The sequence below is a fragment of the Dipteris shenzhenensis genome, chromosome 5 (genome assembly GCF_047967505.1).
Source record: "Dipteris shenzhenensis isolate YYH24624 ecotype China chromosome 5, Dip_SZ_1.0, whole genome shotgun sequence".
Classification (NCBI taxonomy): domain Eukaryota; kingdom Viridiplantae; phylum Streptophyta; class Polypodiopsida; order Gleicheniales; family Dipteridaceae; genus Dipteris; species Dipteris shenzhenensis.
The window spans coordinates 59006543-59028981 of record NC_141600.1 but is presented as its reverse complement, the minus strand read 5'-3'; the positions used below and the strand labels follow the sequence as shown (position 1 = coordinate 59028981).

Below are 22439 nucleotides of genomic sequence, written 5' to 3'. Positions count from 1 at the left end.
AGCCACCTAGGTCGGATCAAAGTGTGCCATTACAATTCCATACAGCCATACTCAACTTGTTTTGTGCACTCTTCTCCCGGCTCTAGCACCGTCATAGTTCACCCTCTTCTTTCTCCCATTTCTCCCCTTCTCCCTTGTCACCTTTGTCGACTCTTTCTCGAATAATCACTTTGCCATCTTTGTAGGCAACCCATTTCCCTACCTCTCTTGCTGCCATAACCCGTACCATCCCTTCTCTCCAATGCTCCTACTGCAACAACATGAGATCGTCATCCAAAAATATTTTGGTCCCTTTTAGGGTTGCCCTCATGCTCATGAGAGTGGACCTGTCCATAGCTGTTCATAATTTCATTACGAGTCTCACATGTGAGGTTGACTCTCATTTTGGTGAACAAGGTCATAGCATCGAACATAGGGGTATCTCCAACTGTTAGGCCTCTGACCAAGACATTCAATGCCTTGCTGCTACTCCTTTTCTCTTCCTCCAGGGCTTCAGAGATGATCTCTTTCTTGGGAGCTGCCGTATCCTTCTTGACCACATTCTTCCATTCTAGTATGTCTGCGTTACCTTTAGTGATTTGCTATGTGAACTCAACACGCTTCCCTTGTATGGTTGTCTATAGCACTGCCATCTCCTTCTTAAGCATCTCATTCTCAACTCTCATCTCTTCCATTGCTTTGCACGTACCTTCTGGTACCCCCTGCATATCTCTCAATTGCTGTAATTCCATCCCCATGGCCTACATTTTATCCTTGAGATTGACCTTCTCATCTTCCCATGCCTCTCTCCTTTTCCCATTCATCCTTCTTCCCTTTCTCCTTTCGCCATTCTTCTTGCATACGCCCCCCTTGCTTCTTGATTTCATTCAAGGTCTTGTCAATATGCGTCTTTTCTACCATCAATGCCACATTAGAGGTCTCAAGGCTATCGACCTTTTCTATCAAGGCCAAGCAAATTTTGCTGAGGTGGGTCGATACCTCGGAGGTATTCTTTGGAGGTGCTCCTGCCATGTACAATTGCACTGCACTTTCGAGAGCCTTAACATAGCTCCGTGTCGTCATGCTTATCTTTTCTTTTTAACCCTGATCTCTGAGTTTCTTTTCTGCAGTTTGTTGGTGGAGTGGAGGTAGCAACTCACGGGGGACCCTAGGACATCATCTTGACCTCCCGTTACAGTTCCGGGGGGGGGGCTTCTTTGTTCAATCACAATTCGAGCGTAGAGGGGAGGAGCGAGGGTGGAGAGGGGAGTGTAGAAGAGCCGAGCGGAGTGGAAGGGTGGAGAGGGGAGTAGAAGAGCATAGAGGGGAGGGTGGAGGGTGGAGTGGAGAGGGGAGGGTGGAGGGACCGGAGAGACAAGAGCCGAGGGAGCAGAGCGACAGAGCAAAGAGAGGTTACGTAAATTAACGTAGTATAGATAGTTTAATTGCGAAAGGGGAGGGGGGGCACGTGAGTTTGATTAATTAATTAATTGAAAGAATAGGTGAATGCGAATAGGAGATGTGCAAAATGCGAATTCAAAAGAGGATGAATGCGAATCGAGTATAATGCTTCATTTAGAGGGGAGGGTCCCATTAGTTATAGAGGGGGTCCCTTTTTCATCATAGATTTAAACAAATTTTCATACTTTTAATAGTAATACATTTAATAAAGGGCACATGAAACCCCAAAAATACATAATCTAATAGCCATCTAGCACCTCATCTAACACTAGTAATCTAGCCTTCATTAACCATGTAGTGGATCTTGAGACTAACAACCATCTCGTCGAGAAAACCACTGTCATCCCCATCTCAATGAAATTTGCCCCTTCGGAGGATTATACCATAATTCATTTAAGACCACTTGGGCCAGTCTGATCACAAAGTCCAGAACTCAAGGATTTCTGACAACCTAGAAACTGCCTGGGCTGTGCATCTTAGGCTTACAAAAGTGGCCTTGAGTAACTATGAGGAAACCACATGTTTGTCACTCTCAAAAAACCTCACCTACTTGACGACACCTTGAATCCGACCTTTTCTACATTTACTAAATCTCCAGAGAGGTGTACACTACAAATACAAATCAAAGAAGTTAACCTCACAGACCTCGTCACAGGCTTCTCCACAAACGTCTGGTGATGGCCTGTGTATGCTCACAGTAAGCCAGACTTCTTTGACCTGTGACTTGCAATCCTCTCTGCAATCCTTACTGAGAACTCTGCCCCTAACATGTCCTTGATATCTATACCCCAAGTGAGGCTGGCTTCAAATGTGTCGATAACAGACTCTGGATGTATCATAAAGCCAAGGGCAGATAATACACGAATCGAATTAGAGACTCTACTGATCCTCCCTCTAACCTCCAAAGAGATGGCATCTTGCTCATTGGCTTCCCGCGGTCTGCCATCTGATATACCTGGTCTTGCAGGGGACAGATCTCTCCCTGTACCCAAAGCAGCTGACCCTGCAGATTGACTACCAAGCTCGTCAAGCTTCTGTGCCTCGGAAGATGCAGAAATCCAAATATAGCCATTGCAGCCAATAATCATGTCAACTCCATATTGCTTTAGAGAATGGAAATGCTGCTTGAGTCGCTTAACCAAGTAAGGTGCAATCCGTACAAGTTGACCTTTTCCAAGCTGCCAGGACCACCAATACAAGTATCTTAACAAGAATCTCAAGATCTAGCTGCGACTTTGAATTTAAAACTCACAAATAATGCGAAAGTTCCTATAAAACTACCAGAACATCTTTGGTTTTCAATACAAACGAGCCAACAACCTTCCCATATTTGAGACTCCTCGTGTGGAGATAAACTGAGCCATCAGCATGTATACTTTGCACTTCTGCCTGTCAGAGAAAACATTGCCAAAACAGGTGTTTACTTCACAAAACATGATGCTCTATTAACAAAGAGACTTTATAGTCATTATCCTACTCATGTTATTAGAATCGACAATAAGTGGGTCAGAGCTCACACTGATGAGATCATTCTCCTCATACAAGGTTCTCATGTTAAGTTCATCCACCACCGTTCGTCTCCTCTGTCCAGTAAATAATCATGACTGTCACGGTCATACTCAAAATAAGGCAGTCTAAGACATGTCAAAATGCTTTGATAAGCACCTGGATGCCACCTGGTAAGTTAACTGCTGAGAGCATGAGATGCCCATCCTGCCTAAAATTGATATCCACCTTCCACCGCTTTGTTCCTACCTGCCGCAGGCAAACAATTGTCAATAGCAGAAGCGCTGCTGACCCTCTTCACAAATAAAACAAGGGATGTTCATGTTAGTTTCAAATGTGTTGTCAAAGATAAACTCTTTTAGTTAATAATACATCATAGCACAGGAAACCTATGCGAACTTGAGATGGATGTTAGACAAGATCTGGCAGCCAGACATTCACTCTCTCTTGTAGCTTAATGGGTTGAACTTATGCTAGGATCATCCTCATTGCACGATGAAAGCAACTTAAGACACATATGAATCAATTGAATTCTCAAGGTTCAGTCATAAACTTAGCATCACGATTGCAAACCATAGGTGTTTGTCTAGACATTACGGCAGTTCTTAATCTGACATGCTGACTTTGAACTGCAATAAAAAAATTCCCCCAATCACATCAATTGGATCTATAAGAAGTTCTAAATTGCATGGTAACTTTGGTATTCCATCATTCAGACGCATTCAGGTCAGCATCCCTTAAGACGTAAATAGCAAGCATACAACTAAAAACAAAGCTAATCATAAGCATTGCTTACAAACAGACGTGGTTTGTAGTTGAGCAGGCATTTGCAAGACATAAGCATGCCCAGCACCTTCTCATGTTCACATAGACTTGACCCATATCTTTCAAACAGACCCTTATACAAGCTTCAAAATTCTAAACCGCGTGTTTGAAGTATGTAAAAAACAAAGCCAACCCCCTGATGCAAATCGCAGTTGCAATATGTGGTCCTTCCAATCTAAGCTAACTTCTATAGAAGGGCACAACATTTTAAGTTACCATGCAGGCAAACTCTGGGCCGTCTCAAAACACATCATTCCCCAAAACTGTTGACCCATACCTTGTAGCGATTCTAGCCCTGAAATGTAATTTCACCTCATTCAATCAACCACAACAGCTGTCAAAAAACGAATTCAACCACTTGGCATGCAGGCATATATTGCTACTTAATAACATTAAGGCAGTGATTATAGCACACAAAAAAGACAAGTCTTCGTGGAAATTGCAAAGAAAAACTTCATCCTTGTAAGACAAACTGCAAACATTAGGGCTACGAAATTAAGGGCACTTTTTCAGTGTAATTGAACTTTTCACGTCCTCTTACCTTCCAATCTTATAATAGACCTTGGAGTCACAAGCACTCTTCCAACTTTCAAAAGGGTCTGGTGGAGTTTCCCCTCCATGCGCTTGTTCTCCCTCCTTCAGCCACTTTTCTTTGCATGCAAATTTAAACCTCCCTTGGCTCTCCTTTTGTTCTTTAGGCACCAAAATATTTTGAAAGTAGCAAGCATGAAGTTACGCTATATGTTTTCTCCCTTACTTGCACCCTAGCTGTAGTTGAAATATGACTAAAATAGAGCGCACATGCTAACTTTATTGCAAATGCAATGATGAAATCCACACTGAAAAGAACCAATGTATGGATCCATGCAGTCGTCAATTCTGAAGAGTCTCCATATCGCACATGGAAGCTGCTCTAATTCCAGATCATGGCTGCTCCTTAAGACCTGTTCCAATCTGTCAACAAGCACGCAGAAGCTCTTCCTCCTGCTCACGGAAGGCTGGAGGCTTGGGTTGTACATGAAAGAGAGCTGAGGCCCCCATTCTTATAGGCTGCCCACAAACCCCTCCTTGTTAGAACCTCTCATCTAGTCTGTCAGCTGCTCCCCCAACCTGTTGCAGGCCCCTCTTGCCCTGCTATCCTGTCTATGCTGCCCACGGCTACAGCGGCAGGCTGCCCCAGGCCTGCATGGCCCCACCTATGCTGATGTTCATGAATGTCTGACCCCTCCCTGAAGCATGGCAGTCCATGTTGCTGTCTGTGTGGCCACCATACACTTGCTTGGACTGTAATAAGGGCATGTGGCATCCATTCGCTTACCAAAGACAAGCTGCTTACATGTTAGAAAGCTAACTCTGTACAGCTAATCATCGCCAAAGATGACAAAGTCTCTCCTCAGTCGCACGCCTTTTGCACATGGCCTTTGCGACGCAATCAACACCCTTGGCAGTGGCGACAACTGAATGTTTAACATGGGCGTTGCTTTTACGCCATTCAGCCCTTACTCAGAGTTTCTCGCAGAACCCTTCTATGTGCATCAACGCCGTTTGTCCAGAGCGAGCATACAGCAGAGTGCTTTAGACCTGTTCAGATGGTGTGACCCTTCCTCCAAAGCCACTTGCAAAGAGCCGAAATGTTCTCTTTTTCCGCCACTTGGCTAGCATAGAGGCTCACAATCAATCTTGAAGAGATCCTACGGCCATAATTTCCAAAACCATCCAAACTTCACAGCTGTCTCTGTAAAAAACAGCAGCCTACTTAACTGCCCATACTGCCTTGCAGCCCCCTATGTTGCACGAAACATTTCCATGCAGGAAACGTGGTAGTTTTGAAAAAAATTCTGGAATGCCCTTTGAATTGATAGGAAACGGCAGGGGTAGGCTGAATAAAGTATATTTCTGCTCACATACAGAAGCTAGCAATTAAACAAAACATGCCCCATATAAGCTAGGCGTGCAAGCCAAGTAATTGGATTCTTGGAGGGAATGGAGCAGATGATCCTTGAAGATGTGATTCATATAGTGCATTTACGAATTAGTCGTCACCCATGTAGACATTCTACTCTGGGTCGTGTGTTATACTTTTGAAGCCTTCGCTATGCACTCGCGATGATAATGCGAGCTTGCCATCACCTCTTGTCAATACTTGCCCTTGTTGGCTTTTCTTCTAGCACACTTGTAGATTAGCCGTTTACAAGTTTCAGAAACGCCCCAATTTCGGAAACATTAGGAAACAAGATTTCCTAACTTTTTTGGACATTTCTTACAACTTAGACAACACATGTTTGTGTGTGAATGGTTAGTTTGCACCCGACAACAACGGCTAGTGCATGGTGGAGCGCACAGACTACAGCTTGCACTGCTCCAAGGAAGTGGAAGGGCTTCAAGAAAGCCTTCTACAAAGAGTTTATACCCAAGCAGTTCAGAGACCATGTCCTTGTTGCCTGGGACAACATGCATATGGACGCAGGAGATACAGTAGAAACCTACAACCAAAAATTTTGGGATGTATATTTGCAAATCTCTCCCTTCAAGAAGGTCTCAAAGAAGACCCAGGTAAGAAAGTACAGGTCTGGTCTCACGCCAAAGATACAGGCTGTGGTTAGTACAGGTCTGATCTCACGCCAAAGATACAAGCTGTGGTTAGTACAAGTCTGGTCTCACGCCAAAGACACAAGCTGTGGTTAATACCCAGAAACATAAGGACATTCAAAATATCATGCACGCAGCCGCTGTGGCAAGCTTAATGCATATGCCACGATATCTTCTCTTTTTTCCGGGACAGCAGGCAAGAAAAAGACAGCCACACCTAAGTTTGTACATAGGGGTAAAACGCAGCGTGTGGTTGCCAAGAATAGAGGGGAGACCATCCCCATTGTATCAAATATTTCAGTTGGAAAAGTAATAAAGTCTACAGTTTCAGCGTATATGGTTTTTATAAAAGAAAGAGATGTTGAATTGCATGCTGAAAGGAATGAAGCAGATAAGGATAAATTTCAGTTTCTTGTAGACTTTAAAGATTGTTTTTATGCCGCTTTGACAGGGGAGTTACCCCCTGAAAGACCTGAAGATCATGGCATAGAACTCATCCTCATAGTGAGCCACCTAATAGGCCCCCATACAGAGTTAGTGTAACTCGTCATGGCCCAGGTGTAAAACTTATTGTCCAAGGCGCTGATTCAGCCCAGTTCCTCTCCATTTTGCTTCCCTATACTGCTTATACAAAAGAAAGATGGTTCATTTCGTATGTGCGTTGACTATCGCGCACTGAACAAAATGACCATCAAAAACAAATTCCCAATCTCGTGTGTTGGACCAATTGAATGGAGCATCAGTTTTCAATAGGATAGATTTAAAGAGTGGTTATCACCAAGTATACAACCTTAGCGTTTCACACTACCTTTGGGCTGTATGAGTATCCGGTGATGCCTTTTGGGTTGACAAATCCCCGAGCTACTTTCAACAGAATGATGAATCGTATCTTCCGACCTTATAGACAGTTCACATGAACCTTCTTCGATGACATCATTGTTTTCTCTAAGTCCAAAGAAGAGCATAAGGAGCATCTTGCTACAGTTTTCCAAGAGCTGCGAAATCATCAACTCTATGCAAACAGCGAGGAGTAAATTCTTTCTGGAAGAGATTCACTATTTGGGGCATATACTATCCAAAGATGGGAGAGGATGCATCCGGCAAAGATCCAAGCCATTTAGGAATGGCCAAAGCTAAAGACTGTGCATGAAGTCTGTAGTTTCCTAGGCCTGAGTTTTTGCTACAAAAGATTTATCAGGCATTTTGCGGACATAGACGCCCCACTGCACGACCTTACTAAGAAAAATGCAGCTTTCGGATGGGGTGTTCCATAGAAGAAAGCATTCACCACACTTAAAGAGAAGCTGACCACATAACCAATTCTTATAGTTTTTCATTTGTATCAACCATTTGATGTGGATTGTGATGCCTGTGGGGAGTATGGGTGCAGACTTCACAATTAAGACAGATCACCAAAGTCTAAGATATTTATTGACTCGCTCTCCGAGAAGCACATGAAATGGGCAAACATGCTGTCAATGTATCATTTTTAGATTGTCCATACTCTGGAGCTCAGAACAGAGTGGCAGATGCCTTGTCTCGAAGACCCCATGTGAACAACGTAACTATTGCTTATCATAGGGATCTGGAAGACATGAGGGAGCAATATGCTAATGATGCAGATTTTGGTGAGATTTTACAGCAAGTGCAAGAGGGGCAATCCACCAAGTCATTATTCCCTGAAAGATGGGTATCTAATGAAAGATGACTGCCTATGCATCACCCAAGAGATGAGGAAAAAGATGTTGGAGGAATGCCATGCACCTCCCTATGCTGGGCATAGAGGAATTACAGCAACAACTCAAGCATTAGAGAGGTATTTCTTTTGGCCAGCGATGCGGAAAGATATACATCAATTTGTTACAAAATGCCTTACCTGTCAAAAGGTCAAATATGACAGACGAAAAGCACCTGGTCTACTTATGCCTCTTCCCATGCCCCAGGCACCATGGGAAAGTATCGCAATGGAGTTTAATTTTGATTTGCTAAGATCAAAGTCAGGGAATGATGGGATTTGTACTATCATTGATAGATTCAGCAAGCAAGCGCATTTCATTCCGGTACGCAAAACTATAAAAGCAGATCGTATGGCTAAGCTTTTCATGGCACAAATCTTTAAGCACCATGGTATGCCAAAGTCCATTATCAGTGACCGAGATCCTAGAATGACTAGTCTATTCAAGAGAGCTCTTTTCGATAATATGGGGACAAATCTGAACCTTTCTTCTTCTTTCTTAAAGATGCAAGACATGGAATAGAAAGGAAAGGAAAAGCAAGACTAGGAAAGCATAATGAAATGAAATAATGCGAGAAATAAATATACCAAGCAAAGTACTTACCATGATCAAGAAAGGCATCAGGCTTGATAATTATAACAATGAAAGTACAATGCCTTTATAGGATAGGCACACACACTCTAAGTGTCAAATGTATATGGGATAAGTCCCATAGTGACACGTGGCACTCAAGGATATAAAGTAGTATAGTACTACTCTAGAACACACTAAAAGTCACTCAAATTGACTCCATTTCCTAACACCCCTCCATGGAAAAAAGGTGAGGGACTACTGGAATGGAACCAAGAACAGAACATGACAATAACAGTGCATGCTGGTCTAGAACTAGAAATGGCTCCCGCACAATCTCAGAGGCAAGTGAGCATGGCTCAGAGGCTAGTGAGCATAATATAGAAATCTCATCTAGCATGGCTCAGAGGCTCATCATGCATGGATGCATGATCAACTCAGAGGTCTAGGAGACCAATGCACCAACAAATAGACCTATCAAAGCCAAAAACACATGGCTCCCACACTACATTCCCACCTGGCTCCAAAGACTAATGAGAAACACGGAGCCACACCAAAAAAAATAAAAGAAATACATCATTTTAGGAGGGCTATCCAAGGCAGAGGACTTTTATCGACTCAACACATATGATTTATTGCATTCATTTTTAAAAAACACCCCTAGGGCAAAGTACCCAAATATGTTATGCTTTAGAAAGCAAAATCATGATCTCCATCATCCTCCAGATGCGGGAGACAGACTGTAAGAGCATGATCATGTGTCAGCGGGTCATCTTCGTTTGCATCATCACTAGTGGGAGATGCCACCCAGCTGGTATGATCCTTCGATTGTTGTTGAGCAAGCTTTTGGTAACACCTGTCCTTTGTATGATCAAGCTTGTTGCAATAAGTGCACTTGAATGGCTTCAATGTATTTCCTCGAGCTCGTGGAGTCGATGGCCTAGGTCTCCATTTGCTGGTGGAGGCAAGAGCTTGTGTAGTATCCGCTGAATAGGATGGAGATTCTTTATTGTGGCGATCCTTTTCAAGCAACAGAGACACCATATCTTCGAATGTAGTCGATGCAATGCGAAATACTTCAAGAGCATTCTCAAAGCGAGAAATCCCTTCCATACTTATCATCAGGTTAGCCATTTTGTCCTCGTCATTCGGGCAACACTTCAAATTGGAGAGTTGTTAAACTAAAGATTGAATTTTTGCTATATGTGCACTCAAAGTATCAGACTCTTCCATTTTCAGCTTATAAAATTGCATTTTCAGAAACACCTTGGAGTTGGTGATCTTGTTAAATATATTCTCGAGGCGTGCCCAAATCTCCTTTGCCTTGAATTTCAAGTCGATGTGATGAATCAATGAATCATCTAGGGAAAGCCCAATGATTGCGATGGCCCTCGAATTGTGTTGCTTCCAAATCTTTCGTGTTTGAGGCTCCGTTGATGCCTCAAGTGCTTCATCATCTTCGATGGCATCCCAAACATTCTCCTTCATGAGAAGGAACTTTTGTTTGCCATGTGGGGAATCCGTCCCCCTTGAATTTGTCCACAAGAAGAGAGTTGGTGGAAAGTGAACCCATAAAGCTCGCAACTAGGAGAGAGAAGAGTGATGGATAGAATGAAGCAAACAAGCGAGCTGAGGGAGAAATGGAGGGCTGAGGAAGAAATGGGAGAAATGGCGGACAAAGGAAGAAATGGAAGAAATGGGACAAATGGCGGGTGCAATGGAGATGTAGGAGAGGAAAAAATGGTGGGCAGAACAGCAGCGGGTAGAGAAGAGGAGCCGGCAAGCTGTACGGGCAGACTGTATGGCACAACACTCCGTACTGTTGTACGGCTGTTCGTACGACTGGTACGGACAGAGAAGCGGGCAGAATGACGGGCTTGCTGCTTGCTCCGAGCTGGGCACTAGGCCAAGAGAATGGCGCCTAGGAGCGAAGCATGGGGCTGCCACAAAAGGAGCTAAGCTGTGTCACACCATTGGAGTTGCCACGAGCCTTGAGTTGAGTTGCCATTGTTGGTGAGGCTCAGGGTGGAGAGAGTAGAGCTCAAGATGGAATTGGAGAAGCCATTCCTCCAAGAGGAATGAGGAAGAGAGGCTTCAATGTCCTCAATCCCTTACCTCAACCTCTTGGAAGGTAGTCTAGCTCTGATACCATATGAAGATGCAAGACATGGAATGGAATGGAAAGGAAAAGAAAGACTAGGAAAGAATGAAATGAAATAATGCGAGAAAGAAATATACAACCAAGCAAAGTACTTACATGATCAAGAAAGGCATCAGGCTTGATAATTATAACAATGAAAGTACAATGCCTTTATAGGATAGGCACACACACTCTAAGTGTCAAATGTATATGGGATAAGTCCCATAGTGACATGTGGCACTCTAGGATATAAAGTAGTATAGTACTACTCTAGAACACACTAAAAGTCACTCAAATTGACTCCATTTCCTAACATTTCCATCCCTAGACAGATGGTAAAAGTGAGGTAGCAAATTCTACACTGTTGGATTTACTGAAATGCTACATGGCTGACCAAAGTTCAAACTAGGAAAAGTACCTACCACTCACTAGTGGAGTTTGCATATAACAATATACTTCACAGCTCCACGGGAAAGCCCCCTTTGATGTCATTTATGGGAAGGTGATTCTGCCACCTATCATGAGGACCAAAGATAAAATATTTGCAACTGATCAGTTTGTCAAACCTTCGGACAGCTTTTTTTTTATTTTTCTAGAGAAAATAACTTCTATTGATGCTTGTAAAAAAAACGATCATACAAAACAATAAAGGTGCCAACCATTGAAAATCAACAAAAAATTAAATGTTGGCTGTCAGAAAGACACTCCTGCTACCAAAGATCCCAACTCACTGCCTAGGGATTCTCTGTAACACGGGCTAACAACCAAGGTGGCGGACTATACAACCATATGATCCCTCTCAGGGTGATGTTGTAGAAAACACCTGCAGGCCAAGCCTTGCAGAAACATTCCCGTCAGGTGACGGTAGCTCGAGAACCTAAAGAGCCTTCCTCCCAAATGGCGTGAAGCGTGAAGATGATGTCTTGCCATCTGGCTAACAAGGTGGCCGACAGTGGAACATGTTGCTGGCCCATAAGCCAGCTGCAGCGAGCAACCCAGATGTTCTATGCCGTAATGCTGGCTACTGTCTCCCACACGCTATCCTCCGACGAAGGAAGAGGCTGCTGACTAGTGGGAGGAGTCGCCTCATGAAACTCAATGCTATGAATGCACAGGCCCTGTATCCTATATGCTGGAGTGACCACGTCAATGGGAAAGGCATGGCCACCCTCTGACAACCAAGCAACCATGCCCCACGTGAAGTCCCTCTCCGTGCCCTAAAGCCTCGCTACAATCCGAAGCGCTCCTCGCCATATACTCTGTGCTGTTGGGCAGCTCCAAAGGCAGTGGGGGATCATCTCCAAAGTCTCAATCGTGCATCTATGGTAGCTGCCATCCACCCGCATCTACTCAAACCAAGGGCCAACAGGAAGATCTCCATACACTATCATCCAAAAAAAGTATGAGATCTTCCGCAGTCACACACTGAACCAGAGGCGTGTCCAGAACCTAGATCTCACCTCTCGAGGTACCTGCTGTGCTGCCCAATGCCTCTCACGACGGAGTCCAAGCTGCCGCCTCCAACTACAAGCGGCGTCCTATGTGTGTAGTATAAGAGAAGGACACCTCCTCCACTCTCTCTGAGTGGCCTACTTTGGACAGCCAAAACCACTCGCCTGGGTCCCACTGTACCTCACAAAGGGGACGACCCTCCCATAACCATAAGCGCCAGCGAGCTGCATCCAGATCTAAGATGCAAGAGGGGTTGATCGACCACTCCTTGCCCAAACGGCCCACTACTCTGACCCTCTACCAGCCTAATTGATCCAAGGCTCCATCCATCTCCAGATCTCCATCTGTCAGAGACTGCAAGAGTCCACCTGGACCCACAGTGTAGAACCGGACTCGCCTGAGAATGGGAGGGAGGGGACATAGCTGAATCCGAAGAGGTACCCTTGTGAGAACTAGCCCAACCACTGTGCTGGTGTGAAACTCTGAAGGCCCGCCCACCAAGACTCTGAAATAGCTGCCTCAATCTCGACCATCCTCGGGCCCCACGTCCCAAAGATGTGAGAGGGTCTCTAATCGTATCTCTACGTCAACCGAGAGTCTCGCACACATTCTGTAAGATCAAGCTAGGCAGCTGTCCCACTGTGCCCAACCAATGTGTAACCTCTGTCCTAGCATGCGACCATCCCCTCCAAATAGCTTTCAATAGAAAAGTCTCAAGAAAAGCATAACCAGGCTGCAGATAAGCATAGGAGGCAATTAGATATCAAGGAAGGGGATTGGGTGCTTTTGAAGTTCGAGAAAGCTAGGCTCTACAAGCTCAAGGAGAAGTAGAAAGTGTATGCAAAGCCATCTCCAAGATACTATGGCCCTTTCAGGGTAACAAAAGAGATTAATGAGGTTACATGCAGGTTGGCACTACCAGAGCATTGCAAGATTCACAATTTCTTTTATGTAAAGAAATTTCAAGGACCGGAGCCTATAGAGCCAGTAACAGACGATCCACTAGAAGTGAACGAGCTGGGGGAGGTTCTTCAGCCAGAACATACTGTATATCATACCGTACGCAAAGGCCCCTCAAGGCAAGGAATTTTACAGATATCTTGTAAAAGTTAAAAACTATTCGGCATTGGATGCCACACCACCAGGCTGAAAGGATCAGTTGTGACTAATGTCACAAACCCCATGGAAGAAATTGTGATGCGTCCAAGCCATCGTCCACCGGCCATAGCCCAACAAAAATTGGGTTACGCTTGCCTTGCTACTTTTTGTGGGTTCCCCATTGTGCAAGTGGATGGATGAAGACATGTTGTCTGATCATCCTCAACTTTTGGATTTTTACAAGGAAGCTTTTCAGTTGTAGTCAACTGAATAGAAGCCAAGGGGATGTCACCAAGTTGTAAATACTCCAAAGTCAAAGTTCCAATTGACCATTTATTGATCATAATTAATGAGTCTTTCATTTATTTATTTATGTTCAAAAAGTTATATTTAATTGGTCAAAGTATTGCCTTCGGTCAAAGATACTTAACTTTGGTAGCTTCAAATTTATTTTCCATCGATCACTTAAATCGAACAAAAAGGTTAAATATAAATATTTATATATCTACCTCGGTGACACGACCAACCACCACATCGCCAATTTCAGCATTGTACCTAAAAATAAAGTTAAAACCAGTCCATTAAGATAAACCAGTCCAGATCATGACAGCTAATTTATCAAGACAGAACCTCACGAAAATAAGCATGATACCCATTGAGAATCGAATTTTAAAGACACTACTTTATGAGTTCCATTTATAGAGTTAGGTACAAATAAAGTTAAAATCAGTCAGTCCAAGTCATGACCATAAAGACAATTGACAGCTAATTTATTAAGACAGAACCTCACGAGATCAATTAAAATAAACATGATTCCCATTGAAGATTAAATTTAACATCCGGACAATTTATGAATTCCACTTACAGAGTTTCTAACCATCAAATTCACAACATCTTCAAAAATTCACCATTTGCAATCTTGAAGACGTGATACAAACATATATGTTTGAAGCATTGGAACGATGTGTTAGAGAAAAGGATTGCTTGCTACATCCAACCCTAACACAGCGGAATATATGAAGGTCTTCAGATCTCACAACAAAACTCTAATGAAGAAAAGATTTGCCTGCAGTACCCATCAGAGAATACTTTTGCAGGAGCGCTCAACCTAGAGCAGCTACTGAAAATTAAATTTAGCATTCGGACACTTTATGAGTTCCATTTGCAGAGTTTCCAACCATCACATTTACAACATCTTCAAAAATTCACCAGTTGCAGTCTTGAAGACATGACACAAACATATATGTTTGAAGCATTGGAACGATGTGTTAGAGAAATGGATTGCTTGCTACATCCAACCCTAACACAGCGGAATATATGAAGGTCTTCAGATCTCACAGAAAATTAATGCCACTGCATGAAGGGGAGTTTTGTCTACACATTAGAAGAAGAAGAAGAAGAAGAATATATTATCGTCCTCTGAAGACCAAAAAATCGGCCTATGCGACCTGAGCAATACAAAATCCTCGTACACAAAGACTCCTCCCTTGGAGGGGAGGGTATTAAGAGAAACTACCTTTATGTCTTAGGTGAGTTCCTGTGCTTGAAAAGCTTATAGACAAACGTTCCTAAAGCTGGGGGTGACCCGCTATGTAGCATATCAGCCAGTCTGTTATGTCCCTCGAGAAGAGAGCTAAATGCTTTCCGGATGTGAGTATAGTAAGGGCATATCATTACCATGTGTTCTTCAGTTTCTGCCATTCCCTAGTCACATAATTGGCATATTCTGCTCTCTTTTGGCATATCTTTCCATCCTCCTATTTCAATCTGCAGCTGGTGTGATCGGGTGCGAAGTGAGGCCAAAGCTCTTCGCTTATGTATTGCCATAGGTGTGCAAATGTACTTCTGTGTGGCTGTTTCTCTTCCTGTATAAGTAGCCCAATATTCGGGGTTAATAAATGTACGGTAGTACTCCAACTTATCTCTGTTTTCAACTGTTTGCCATTTCCTGTGTAGTGCATTCAGCAGGTCATGATGAAAGGCATCCTCATCTACCTCCTCTGGAGAGTAGTCCAAGTACCTCTCTACCTCCCATTTTTGGAACCATTTTTTTAAATCTAGTGCCCATCCAGATGCCAAAATCTTACCCTTATTCGTCTTTTGGGACTTTTGACTTTCTACCCATGCCCTCTTTGGCAGCCTTTCATTATTCATGCGCTTGACCTTTGTGATGTATCTGAGTACTCTCTTCAAGGCACGCAACTCTATGGGTATGCATCCTGTCTCTAGAAGTAGGAGAGAGTAGGGTGTGGTAGCCTTGATGCCAAGGTGTCTTCTAATGAAAGATTTCTGCATTTTTTCTACATCATTCCATTTTGATGATGGTATACTCCCCCCCCACACCTCTACCCCATAGAGCACTGTTTGTACCACATATGCCCCAAAAATCATGTTTCGTACTTGCCACCTTCTTGTGTTGGTATTGCTGCAGTCATTTTCAAATTGATAATACTTTCCCCATCCTGCATCAATTCTCCGTTGCACACAGCTGCTCCATTTGTTATTGGCTGGAATTTCAATGCCTAAGTATTTGAATGAGTGCACTGTATCAACAAGTTGACCCATATATGAGATTGAAGGGGGATTACTTGGCTGTATAGTCTTGACTATCACGAGTTTAGTTTTGGAAACATTCACAGCCAGCCCACTTTCCGAACAGAACATGCTGAGGATATCCATCATTTGTTGCATCTTACCCTCACTATTAGTGAAGACAACCACATCATCCAAATAAAGAAGCAAGTGAATCTCAAAATCTGCTAGGTAGAGGCTGGACAACCCTTACCTGCTTCTGTGTGCATCAGTTCCTCAAGTCTATCAATGCATAAACCAAACAAGGTGGGTCAGAGTGGGCATCCTTGTTTGACCCCCATATTGCTATAAAATTCTTGTGACATCCCATCCTTACATTTTAATTGACATTTTACTTTCTCATAAAGTCTAAAGACAGCAAACCTTATTTCCTGAGGCACTTCTATGCATTCCATTCTCTCCCATAGCACATCCCTAGGCACCGTATCGAATGCCTTCTTAAAATCAATGAAGCAACAAAAAAGTGCCTTCCCCTTAAGGCGGCTGTCCTCCATCAACACTCGAAGAGTAACTAGATGATCCACAATGGAGTGTTTGGGCCTGAAACCCGCTTGTCCCATTGCCCTCTTCCTTTCTTTCTCTGCCCAAGCACTCAGCTTTGCCTCTACTATTGTACTATATAGCTTGGCTAGAGTAGAGCATACCATAATGGTTCTGTAGTTTGACACTTGATTGCGGTCACCTCCCTTGTAAATTGGCTTGATCCAGTTCTCTTGCCAATCGGTTGGGAAACCATACACGAATGCTTGGTTTAGTGCCATTACTATGTGCCTTTGCGTGTGTTCATTGGACCACTTAATGAATTCTGCTGTGAGGTGTATAGTGTCTGCTGCCTTCCCATTTGCCATTTTCTTTAGGCCATCTTGCACATCTTCCAATGAGAAAATACCTTGAGTATTACCACTGAGAGACATGCTCGCCATGGGCTGAGCCTTGGGATGCATGTAGAGTTGTTGAACATACTCAAGCATCTCTATTTCTGTAAAATCTCACATGATGTCATTTGGCCTTTGTTTAACTCCTTTCCATGCTCTTCTAGGGTTCTTGACAAAATCAATTGCATCTGACCATTCCTTTTTCTCAATATAAACACGCCTCTTTTTACATGTGAGAGCATGGAACTGCTTCTTGGCTGCTCTTCTTTCATCTCCCATTGGAATCACCTTTAGTGCACTCCTAACTGCCTTGCATTCAGCATCAAACCAGTCATTACATGGCAGCCCTTTCTTACGCTCTTTACTGTTCTTTTTGCACCCTAAAACTGCCTTAGCTGTGGTGAGAATGGCATTCTTCAATTGTGCCCAGCCAAATTTCTGTTTTCTCAGCAGACATGCTTCTAAACTTTCAGCATATTCCACCTTTTTTGCCTCGTTCACCTGATAGCCACACTCAGCTGCTTTATGCTCCTCCAAAGTTGCCTTGGCCAGCAATATATTAAGCTCTACATAGAGTGGTATGTGATCCGAATCAAGAGATTTCAGGCCAAGTGAGAAATTGTGTATAAGATTGCAAGCTTCCAGATGAATCAATGCATAGTCAATTACACTAGCCCCCCCACTGGTAGGGAAACAAGTAGGGGAATTAGATTTTGGGAAAAGGGCTGTGCCATTTACCACCAACATGTGCATACCATTCATCAAATGCTCCAATGCTGTACCATGTGCATTCACCACTTTATCCTTCGAGCATCTACACCAGCTGGGGTCAATGTCTATCTCATGCTCCTTTATGTATTCTTGCTGTGTGGGATATTGAAATTGTGAGTCTCCTATGCGTGCATTTAGGTCCCCAATAAGCATAACATTTCCTTGTTTGCTGAACATAGCAATATCTAAGCATAGGTCCCCAAATGGCTGGGATGGGTCAATCTCATGCCTCTGGTAGAAGGGGGATTCTCTATGAGGAATGTAGCATCCTGCAATATACAATGGCAAAGGGCTTCCTTTTACCATAACCCATATGTAGCGCTTATGGATGTCATCTTTGACCATAGAGATCTTGTCGTGTATATGGTCTTTGTATATGCATGCTACCCCTCCCTGCCCTCGTAGGCCTGATTGCTTTTGCCAGACGGAGTGCACCAAATAGCCATCCATTTTCGGAATCCTGCGTATATCCCTTTCCCAAGTCTCTGCAAGAAAGATAATGTCTGCATCATGTAACACTTCATTCAGACCAGCTCCTTTATGCCAAGGAAAGCCTCTACAATTCCAAAACATGACTTTCAGCTTCTTCTGGGTCCCATAGGCCTCGCGTTCCTATTGAGCTTGTTCAGCTCCTTGCTCTCTTTTTGTTCAGAGCATACATTTGCAGGAGCGCTCAACCTAAAGTCCATTTAGGGACAAGCAGTGATCTAGGAGTCGGTTACAGCAGAGGAATCAGCAAGCAGAGCCTATTCTTGGTGGCTTACCGTAGCATATGTTCTGTCATAGTTTTGGCTATATTTTGTACTTCGACATCACATCTATGCCGAACATCTGTATGTATTCTCTAAATATCTGAATTGTTCTCTATAAGCACACGGAGTGAGTTGGCCGACCAGTCTGTAGCAGACTGCCGACCCAGGTTAGCCCCTTTCGCCTGTATAGAGCAGTGCCAAACAGGTACCTACTCCGCAGGTCATCCGCCAGTCCCTTCTGACTTGTTCGAAGGCCTCTGCAATAGCTACTGTACCTGCAGGCTGCTGTTGTGCGTTGCCTGTTGCAGACTGTGCGCCCTCTCCTGCCCCACCTCATCTGCTGTGCTGCCGACCTTGGGCCAGGCCTATAAATGGGCCCAGCCTCCCATTATCTGCTGCTGCTCTGCTGGTCCTGCACTAGCCCCAAGGAACCACATATACCGTTCCAGCCCCACTGTCTGCCCTAAATGTGGGCATACAGTCAACCCTCCATGCTGACCAGGGTGGCCCATTAGGAAGAAATCATCCCTTCCCTCTACTGATCCGTCTACCCACATTCCTATATAGGTGTCAAGCCCCTAAGCTCTCGTCATTTGGGGGCTTACAATGGTGCATTGACCCTATACTTCCAACAAGATGGCGTGTGACAATCCTGCATCTTCCAACGCACATAACAATACTTTCATTAAAACTATGTCATGGGGGAGGTTAATTACACACTGTTCTTCTCTGCACTATTTTCCAAGTATAGCAATTTATTGTATATTACTATCTTGATCCACAGACATTCTCCAATAACTTGAGCATATATTATTATTTCTATTATTTGAATTTACGGGGCCAAGAAAAGACAAAGCGAATGATTAAAAATGAGGGGCAGACTCTCATGCTTGATAAAACATATGATACTTTAAAGATGTAGTTAGACTCTATGAAGAATCGAAGTGGAAAGCAAAAAAAACCACATGGAGAAGATGACGAACTGCTACGTGATGTACAAAACTCTCTGAAGAAAATCTTTCTGCAGGTAAAAATGAAGGAAACTTCATTGGATGTAGAACCTCGAGCTTAGGTATTTCCAGCATCAACCAAAACCTCTCAGTGCTCTTGTAAAGTGGGATTAGAGTGTTCAAATTACCAAATGGGAACTTTAAGACCAAACTTGGCAGAATACTTCTACTTTGATTTAGTGTCGAACTGGATGGAAACTAGGAATAAACTACAGAATGTACATCGCTAGACCACTCAAATGTACAACGTAACCCAACAGGCCTGTTCGCCAAGGGCTCTCCAATCATGAGGAAAGATGTCACTGTTTCCAAGCATCAATAACAGTAGACCCTACAATTTCATTACCATTCTTAGAGTGGAAATTCAGAGATTAGACCTAGACAAATCTGTATGCAATGAAAGACTAGTTCCCTGACATAATTCAAAAGATAGAGGCTGAATAGAGAGCTCAGAAAAGACTTGAGCTAGCTGCAGCTAGTATGTCGTTGTTCACTTGAATAAGGACAGTCTCAAGCTGTTTAGCTGGCCCTATCGTAGGTCTGTGCATAACTGAGCATAGATATGTGAATAACTGAGATAAGGGGCTAGTTGCAGATGGCCATGAAGACAACAGTGACTCAGCAGAAATCTAGTTCTTAAATGACCTAAGAACTAGCAGTACCTGAACTGGAACTAGCCTTTAACCGAGCTGAAAACTAGCTGTTTGGAGTGTTTACAGACTAGCGGCCATGCTTGCCAAATGGCCCATAGTGCAATGAATGCATCTAGGCCGTGGGTTGGGTGTGAGCGGGCAATCTTGCCGTGGATGACCCGTGAGTAGTCTGTAAACACCCTTAGTGAGCTGAGAACTAACTGTCAACTGAGCTGAGAATTGGCTGCTTAAAAGAGCTTGCCCAAAAACTTAAGTCAAAACAATTAGTGCGTAAGACGACTGATTATCCATAGTTAAACGGGTAAAATGTTCCGAAGAAAGGGTGGTGTGGTGAAAGAACAACCTTGCTCTGAGAGGCCTCACTGTCACCAGTTGGTCCACGCGCTCAACGACTCCACACAGGGTCGCCAACAGTTGCCCATCAACTTGCTGCGTTCCGTGCCCTCTACGACCAAGTAGTGGCGATGAGGACAGAATCAAGAGGTTCTTGGGGCCATAAGACGTACAAGACAGAACGAAAGAAGTTGGAGACGTACTTTAAAACGGTAAGCTCGTTCTCGACCTGAATGGGATCCGCAACATTGACGAAAGCGGAGGAATGGTAGCTGCCGGGCGATTCTCGCAGAAGCTCTTGTGCTTTGGTGAGGCGATGTCGCTGGCTGTCGGACATCTGGAAGTGCAATCCACGCAGGGAGCCCCGCATGGTGCTTAAACCTCGATTTCTTCCTCCTAAACCCTTCGCCTCCTCTGGCCTGTGCTTAAATCCTCTTTTCTTGAACGCTCCTCCTCTTGTTCAAATGGTGCTTAAACCCCCTTCCTCTTCCTGCTTCCAGGTCCTAAGGCGCTAGGAGCCCCAAATTGAATATTTATTAATTTATGCGGGCGGGGCCTAGGAGCCCCAAATTGAATATTTATTAATTTATGCGGGCGGGGAGGGTGAGAGCCCCCCGGGTTATAGAGGGGTAAAAAAGGGGGCGTTGCATGGTATCACGCATGCGTGTTGGAAGACTCTGGAGCAATCTTGAAGGCTGTGGGTAACTAGAACTAGGCAAGTAGTAGTGAACTGTGTCAAGGTGGGCGGGTAGAATCGAAGGCAATATCTAGCAACATCAAATATAGGATTCGTTGGGGTTGCTATCTATAGTATGCCACGTGGCTCAACGAGAGGGCAGAAAGGGGGTTTGGTTCCACTATGCTGCTTGCCTAAATATAAGGCCATCGGAGATATGATGCATCGCTAGTATGGATCGTAACCTATGCGACATGCTTAATGGTGATCGAGAGCTCCACGCGACGAATAAGAGTGCGGCTGTGATGATGGAGGGTGTGCATGCAGCCGAAGCTGAAGGTAGGTAAAGATGAGCATGTGGAGAGGCAGACGAACCCTGAGGTTGGAATGGCGAAGCAAGAGTAAGCGCAATGTTGTCTCATGCAGTGTTTTGATGTGGTGTTTTAATTAAGGAGGGATTTTGATGGTGTTTCTCATGTGTTTGCAGGACAAAGACTAGGAGGTAGAGGTTGTTAAAGTCATCTACGAAGAAAACGGTTGAAGTACAAACATTCGAATTGAGTGTCACCATTGGAATAGGTGGTAGCGACATCGATGTTGTTGCACTCACGCATATCAAGCGATTTTTGGAGGAAGCTTGCATGTCGAGATTTTGTGCAATGGAGAGAGGAGGAGCATTGCCTCATCTACACCTACAAATGGTGATTTGGATATCCTCTACGAGTATCCAAGCGATGAACAAGTCCATTTGGGTTGGGATATCGATAGGCCAAAGGGTGGAGTTATTATTTGTCGAGCGCTCAAGCAACGTAATATGCATACTTTCCACGAGATGTTAGGATATTGTATAAAGGATTATGGGCAGCCACATTTTAAGTGTTTGTAAGAATGTCAGCTCGGGCGCAGAGATGTACGTGAGATATGGTGCATATGAGATTAAGAATCGAGTGTGCCAGACTAGTGCTAATGTTTTTTATCGTGCTTTCATGTATTGGAAGTTCAAATTGAAATGCAGATTGGGGATGCCATTTAGTAAATGCGTGTTGAGGATGTTGCAGTCCAGCTAGTATTATCCATCTGTTGCTTGGGTAATTGCTTCGCAGGGCAAGGGGATGGATGCAAGGCTTGTTTAAAGGCTTTCCTTACGGATGCATTTTCAATTAATTAAGTGATGGGAAAAAATTAGACAATTATGTGGAAAGCCGCAAATATTAAAGAATACCTTCTTACATGTGTCATTTCAGTGAACACAAGCCAGGTACCCAAGAAACACGATGAGCCACATAACATTCCTAAGGCTTCACGAAGCAATAGTCCTTTTAGAATATAGGCCATCAAACCCAAATTCTCTCCCACTCCTAAAAATCCAAGATTTGTGTGAAGTCACCGCCTATCGACTCGCATTTGAGGGAAAGGTGGTT

General features: G+C 43.8%; 1 protein-coding gene across 2 annotated transcripts; it reads right to left on the bottom strand.

Moving 5' to 3' along the window:
• Positions 1-1671: 1671 nt before the first annotated feature.
• Positions 1672-20833, bottom strand: RRP4 (ribosomal RNA processing 4). Of its 2 annotated transcripts, none has more exons than XM_087374863.1 (7): positions 20546-20833; positions 20353-20454; positions 13866-13911; positions 3106-3195; positions 2958-3023; positions 2761-2829; positions 1672-2618 (listed from the first exon to the last, which is right to left on the bottom strand). In XM_087374863.1, exons 1-7 carry the CDS (start codon positions 20710-20712, stop codon positions 2133-2135), a joined length of 1026 nt encoding a protein of 341 aa, XP_087230989.1. In that variant the 5' UTR covers positions 20713-20833; the 3' UTR covers positions 1672-2132. The 2 variants fall into 2 exon arrangements, with proteins under 2 accessions (XP_087230989.1, XP_087230990.1); XM_087374864.1 differs by having other exon boundaries at positions 20572-20833.
• Between the last annotated feature and the right edge of the window lie 1606 nt (positions 20834-22439).